Source organism: Nestor notabilis, unplaced genomic scaffold, assembly GCF_000696875.1.
Source record: "Nestor notabilis isolate BGI_N333 unplaced genomic scaffold, ASM69687v1 scaffold30403, whole genome shotgun sequence".
Taxonomy (NCBI): domain Eukaryota; kingdom Metazoa; phylum Chordata; class Aves; order Psittaciformes; family Psittacidae; genus Nestor; species Nestor notabilis.
Window position 1 is genome coordinate 9,291 of NW_009921056.1, and position 7,054 is coordinate 16,344.

The 7,054-nt window shown below is 47.5% G+C and overlaps 1 protein-coding gene across 1 annotated transcript; it reads right to left on the bottom strand.

Annotated features, from left to right (window-relative positions):
* Positions 1-1,439: 1,439 nt before the first annotated feature.
* On the bottom strand, positions 1,440-7,048 carry HSD17B7 (hydroxysteroid (17-beta) dehydrogenase 7; the record flags this gene model as incomplete). Its single annotated transcript, XM_010010981.1, has 8 exons — positions 1,440-1,629; positions 2,016-2,114; positions 2,687-2,743; positions 3,799-3,903; positions 5,034-5,228; positions 5,739-5,853; positions 6,714-6,806; positions 6,887-7,048. Coding segments are annotated over 8 exons (922 nt in total), but the record flags the coding sequence as incomplete, so codon positions are not given.
* Positions 7,049-7,054: the final 6 nt, after the last annotated feature.

Genomic DNA, 7,054 nt, shown 5'->3' on the forward strand with positions numbered 1-7,054 from the left:
CCCAGTCTGCTTCACAACTCTGAACAGCTACAGCCATAGCCAGGGGAAGTTCCACTCCACAATAGCCAACTTCTCATTCTGTTCCAATGTCAGAGCAAACCAGAGTATGTTCCCATCCACACTAATGCTGTTAACTCAGGTACTCACACAAGCGCTGAGCTGGAAGTGCTGCACAGCCTAAACTCAAAACTGAGCTACTTCTGCAGACCAAACCATGCTAGCAGTACCCCTCTGCTTTGCAAAGTTGCCCAAAAACAATGGAGGGTGGGAATAAAAGCAAGCACAGCCTCCCTCCTAACCTCACCTGGCCTCTGCCAGGTCCCAGGACAGTGCCCGAGAATACTGTAATACCAGTCATGTGACACATGAGGGTGAGCAAGCACCAGAGACATCTATGTCTCCCAAGTGTCTAAGGCTGGGAAATGGTCTCAAACACCCCCACAGGTGTCCAACACACAAAACCACTCTGAAGTCTTCGGAAGTCACTCATGTTTTTCATTAACTAGAAGGAACAAGAGAAGTAAGCCCAAAGAGATGGTTGACAGCCTTCCTACTGATGAAGAGAACTCACACTTCCCAGGTATACACAGGCTTCTTGCGCAAGGCAACAAACTGACCTTCCTTCCAGTCCTCCAAGCCAAAAGCACCCAGCTATTGGAGTAAAAACACCACTGCAGCCAGAACAAGTCAGTTCCAACCATTTATTCATTGTAGAATTTGAAGTACACCAGGTACTTGAAGCTCCCTAGGATAGGCAATAGGAATACATGGTACAGTAAATTTATGTAAAAAGAGCTAAATACATAAAACATAACCTCTTACTCTTGCTACAAACAGAGCAGACTAGCCCTGAGCGCAGGTTAACATCAACAGCTTCAGCCTCTGCAGTCAGTTGTGGTTAGAACCTTCATGGCCCCACACCCAGGGAACAGCAAGGCACCTATCCTCACAACTGAGGCAAAGGGTGTTCTCAGGCCAGTTCTTCAGGAGCTTGGCTTCACATGCTGTGCAGAGCCTGACTTCCAGTGAGGTTCAATCTTCATGAGCACATCTGGAAAGCTGACCCCAGCTTTGGTGTATAAGCATAAGAGCAGCTCTTCTGAAGATGAGCCTTCAAGTGCTTCAGGATCAGCCACGGGTAATGAGTGTAGAGCCAAAACACAGAGCAGAACCCCAGATTGTTGCCTTTCAGGTGCTTAGCCAGATTTAAACCACATGTTTTGAGGCTGTTCCCAAACTGTGTGCAGTTCAGTCATGCTTTTGCAAGACATTTATTTGCAAATGTGTTAAGACAATCTCCGCCTACTCTAGGTCTCCAGTTTTATGCTAGGAAAAAGTCCCATACCAAAAAGATTAAGTTTTTCTCTTCAGTTTTCACATTTCCATTTTCAGGAATTGTTCACCTTCTGCTGAGAAGGAAGATGGGGTCTGAAGCCACATGCCCGCAGAATAGCAGGCAACACAAGCAGCACCAGAATGAAGAAAGCCCATATTACCCATCTGAGACTGTTATCCCACTGAGACTGGCTTTACTTAATCTAGGAGATCACTGTATCTCTCTAGAGTCTGCTTCTCCAGTTCCAAGAGCTTTCCATAAAGTTTCTCAGCAGTTTCTTCTTCCACATCAAACTGGAAGACAGTAAGAATAGCACTGTGAGACATCACTTTGGTGGCAGCCAGCACAGACACTGAGGTCAGCTCTGGGGATAGGCAAGGTGCATCTCCAGAGCTTCCACAGTCACAGTGAGGCAACTAAAGGCATCTGTCACAAGCCAGAACATGTTTTGGGGAAGCATCATTACACACTCATCCTCCATTATCTTCCAGACTCCAGCCTGAGCCAGGAGTTATTCTAGGAAACCCTGCAGATAATCCCACATCCCTCCTTACTGCTCAGCATTCAATATCTTGTTTCCGCTCCAGCCACAGGACGCCCTTGGCACCAACCCCCCCATGCAAGGCATGGCAGACCCGTAGCCAAGCCCCCTGCAGCAGGAAGCTGCTGCTCCATGTACCTTTCTGGGCTCCACATAGCTCTTCCCCAGTCCAGAAGTACAGCTGTGGTATTTGACAAGTGCATCCAGCTGCTCTGGCTTCTGTTTGAAGAGCCACACCTAGGAAGAACAGCCCAAACATATACAAGTCCAGCACACAGTGTCTCAACCAAGCCTGCAGTCAAGGACCCAACTGCCCACAGACTCAGGAGAGCACACCACAGGTGATTTCACCAAGCAGGGGAAGACATCCTATTTAGAGAAGTAGTTCTGAGCTGGCTCCCCTCAGCTGTGACCTGCCCAAGCCAACAGTAAAACATGTTTATGTCACAGTGCTAAACCACTAAAGCAGTTCAGCACAGCTAAACTTGCTCACTACTGCACTTGAGGCACACTGTTACCTGCCTCCATAAAACATGCATGTCTGCAGCTGCTTGACTGCCAGCAGGGAAAGCAGCATTCTCCCTGACAGAGAGAAGGAAGAGTATTTTTCAAAAATAATTTATTTTTATGAAGGTCATAAAGCATCACCTGGCAGATCAGCCCCAGCCGTAGCTGGTCCCCCAGCACTCACTGCTGTAAGCTATTCAGGGCTGAAATACACCACCCACCCACCAGCCTCATTGAGAGGATCTTTGTTCAGGCCAGCAGACCCTGGAAGGAATATCAAGATCAAGTTGTGAACTACTTACATGAGCTTCTGCTCCATTGTATGGGGTCAGAGTATAAGTTTTGGCAAAAAAACGGATCTGAGGGGAAAAGTAGTACATGACAGAATCTGTATTGTGGCCCAAGGTTTCTTTAGCCAGCCCCCTGCAGCCCAGCCACACCAGATAATCTATCAGAGGTAGCAATGCTTCTCAAAGCTGACTACAGGCAATACCACACACTTACAACTAAAGCATCCCTCTATGACCACAAACTATTTTCTGGAGCCACCCACCAGATCAGCAAGCCTCTCTCCCTGCTCCCACATGGAGCTCACCCCCAAAGCAAGAGGCAACAGGCCACACGCATGCACTGCAGGCACCTCTTCTTCAATGGTTTCAAGAGCACATATGACAGGAGGCAGAGAAGGTCTGTAATACTGCCAGTGCTGAGGACAACTGAGAAGGCATTGCCTCTCCACTGCCAGGAGAAATGTGATCCATGAGGATCAGCTTAAGCAGAAAGGCATATCTTGCGGCAAAAGCATCAAGGCTTAGAGCAGGCAGCCTTCAGGAACAGAACTGTAGTGAACCTGAAAAGCTGAAATCCAGAGGAAGAAAGGCAAGGAAAGTTTTAAGGAAGCAGGGGAAAAAAGCAATAAAGAGCAGGAGGCTTTGCCTTCCAGAGAGATAGAAAAAAAAGAAAGAGCAGGAGACACTGCCTTCTCCAGGAATGAAAAGAACACCACCAAAAAATATACTGTGTTCCAGAAACAAATGGCATTTCAAAGCACAGGGGCCAAGTTTTGTCCTAAGCTCTGCCACCACCAAAGTGACAGGAGTTTCACAAGCCCACAGCAGGCTAGCAAACCTTCCAAGGGGAGCCTTGACAAATGCTGCTATGGCTGAAGAGCCAAGCCCTAGTGCTATGTACAGTGCTGTCCAGCACCAAACCTCCAAACTCAGCTTGGAAATCAGGGCCCCAAGGTGCCAAAAGGAAACATTTGCAGAGAAGCCAGCCTGCCTAATCCAGCACGAGGAAGAGTTGCACAGCAGCATGGGTAGCAAGGAACCAGAAGCACACTGCACATCACTTGCAGTGAAGTATATGACAGCAAGGCTACCTCAACCCAAAACCAGCCAGGAGACCCACTTACCAACCACATGATGGGCATTAGCAGCTTCCACAGAAAAACTGGTAAAATTCTGTAGGTCATGTTAGACATAACGAGACCAGGACAAACAACACTGGAATACAGACCCTGCAGAGAAGAAACCCAATCAGCATGCAGATACACAACAGTTAAAGAATGGAACATACTCCTTCCCTCCTAATACTTCTCAGCTGAAGTGTGACTATAGATACTAGTTAACAGTAGATACTCTTCTCTCTAAAGTTACTAGAGAGTGATGAGGTGTAGCAATTTCTGAAAGGCTCTAATTGGAGATCTTCATGTTAAATCTGTGCCCACTGCAAGACCACGAGACTGATGTGTTGGGAAGCTACACCTTCACAACCTCACGCTGCAGTCTCCATGCAGCTTGACAGCAACAGCAGTCATCCCAGAAATTACAGCCCACAGAGCAAAGATTACCTTACCTTTAAAAGAAGGGTTCAACCTTCCAGGACCAAACCATCTTCTTCTGAAGTGTATCACAAGAGTGCAATCACTATCACTGGACTAGGGCAGCAGCTTGCCAACAAAATCCAGCAATCCCCCATGACAGGAAAGGCTGGTTGCTCACACATGGTAGTGTGACAAACTTGAATAGCAGCATGAAGCCATAAGGAGAGACAGCAGAGCCTGCACCGCAAGTGTTTGCAGGCAAAGCTGCCAGATCAGCCTTGTTCCGACAGGCAGGTATACCTGAAGAGAGCAGCAGCTCTTTGCTCTTTGTGACCAATTATTTGGTCTAAAATTTGGTCTAAAAAGTCAGCCCAAACTTGCAAGGTAGGGACCACTACTAAAAATTTGCTTCCAGAAGTTTCTGACAGAAGCACCAGAAGCAATTCTTTTGAAGTTCTTTACTACGAGGGTGGTGAGGCACTGGAACAGGTTGCCCAAAGAAGTGGTAAATGCTCCATCCATGGCAGTGTTCAAGGCCACACTGGACAGAGCCTTGGGTGACATGGTCTAGCGTGAGGCATCCTTAGCCATGGAAGCAGGGCTGGAACTAGATGATCTTAAGGTCTTTTCCAACCCAAACCATTCTATAATCCTCCACTACACACAAACCAGTTCAACTTCAGCCTCCGTTTAATTCTTAAATGTGCATTAAGGAATATATCAGGTTGCTGTGAATGAATGTAACCAGGTAACAACAATGTAATGATAATTATAAATAGTAGGAGCTCATTAGGTTTCTTCAGACATGTAAACCCCATCATCACCTGCTTATTAAATTTCCTGTTCAGAACCACGCTTGTCAGGTCAGTAGCATATTTGGAGGAACTGTATGATTCCTGCCCCTTGGCATGCTGATAGTCAGAGAGGCTGAAGGCAGACTCCCTAGCATTGCTGGAAGAGGTCCAGATGAGTCGTGAAGGCTTTTCGTTACCGCAGAGTAGAGACTCAAGTTGACGAACCTGTAAAAGAATTGCTAGCTTCCTTAACACAGTGATTTTCAAGTGTCACAGTATAGCTTTATAGTTCTTAAAAGCTTGTGAGCTATCTAAGCCAAGGCCAGTCTTCACCAGAGTAGCCAGAAGCAGCCACTGCTCAGGTACAGCTTCAGCCCAAGGAACATTTATGAGCAGCCACCATTCTCCTGCACAGCTCAGTTAAACACCTCAGAATTTAATACAGCCAAGCCTTGGTATTCACCCTGGACAGAGAGAACTACATATGGTTTACCTCTATCCACTGGCTAACTAGAGTAACCTCAAAATTATATTAACCCTTGCAACAACTATCACGATTTACTGCTATTTAAGCAAAGCCTGAGACCTTTGGCCTATCATTCCTTATCTGCCAGGCTGCAGCCGGCATCAGCAACTGAACCTGTAAGACAGAACTGATTCATTACTACTGCCTGGACCCATCTCTACCCACATCAACCACCAGGCCAAGGGCTCGATCTTCATACGCAGTCTCACCAGGATAAAGTGTCCAAAGAGGTTGGTGGTAAACACCTCCTGAAGTCCATCTCCATTCAGCCTGTCTGTCTGGGTCATTACACCTTCTGCAGTGGTCAGCATGTGAAGTAACTTCCTGGAAGCCAAGGACAGGAGATGAACATTGCTAGAAAGCATCTGCTGCTCACCTATTTCAGAAGTATCCCTCACCTCACAGGCTCCACACAGACTCTTTAATTTCACCTTCAAAGGTTCTATTAGGCCATGAAAAAATAGCTTGGAAAAGCTTACAGAGCATCGCAGCCCCTTTATTTGCAAGTGTCTCAATACTGACTAGACCAGAGAACACTTGCCCCTTCTTTCAATTCATCACAGTAAAGTACCACTAAAAAAAAAAAAATAAATTCTTGATCTTCCATTTCATGTTTGGATAACAAAGTCAAGCTCCATCGTGGAACTAAGCCCTAGGGCCATGCCAAATTTAGATAAGGAAAGCAGGCTAGCATCCATGTTCAACACCCCCAACAACTGCTTTAGACACAATGCAAGGCACTTTGCTCCCTAGTTCAGCTTCCCCATGTTGCTTACAATGCCTATACCAGCATCAACTATTAGCTACAGTGGAACCAAAACAAGAGAATGGAGACCCAATAAGAGCAACCTACACCTCCCCAGCAACACAGCAGCATTTTTCATGCAGTACTTAATGCCAGGAGCTGCAGGCATTGGGTGAACTCTTGCCACCACCCCCTCCCCCTCACATGCAGCAGGCCTCACACTAGGGATCAGAAGCAACACTGGGTATCTTAGAGTACGCTGGCAATTCACCCAGCTGCCAAGCCTACACATCCCACAGTGATGTGCTCTGTGTCACACTGGAAAAGGGAGATAGGATCATCTTCAGTCCTGGACCCACAGGCATGCCTTGGCTATGATGATACTGCCAGCACCACATACTGCCCACAAGCCAGGATTAGACCCCCCAACACCTCCTACCCGGTGAGAAGACCATGCCAGAGTGCCTTGAAGTTCACGTGTGGGTTGGGCATGATCCCGGCATTGAGGTAGACAAAGTCCAGGTGCTGAAACCTGAGTTGGAAAGAGCACAAGGGTGAGGGTCAGAGGGTGGTCAGGGGGGTCCGGTGGGACAGAGGATGGAGACCCAATACCTGCAGCGGAGCTCACGGGCAACACGCAGCACGGAAGCCAGGCTACCCAGGTCAACTTCCACAGTAGAGACCTGTGCGGTGGGGTGGGTTTCCAGGATGAGGTCTCGCGTGGCTTCACTCTTCTGGGAATTACGGCAGGCGATACAGAGATGGATACGGCAATCCTCC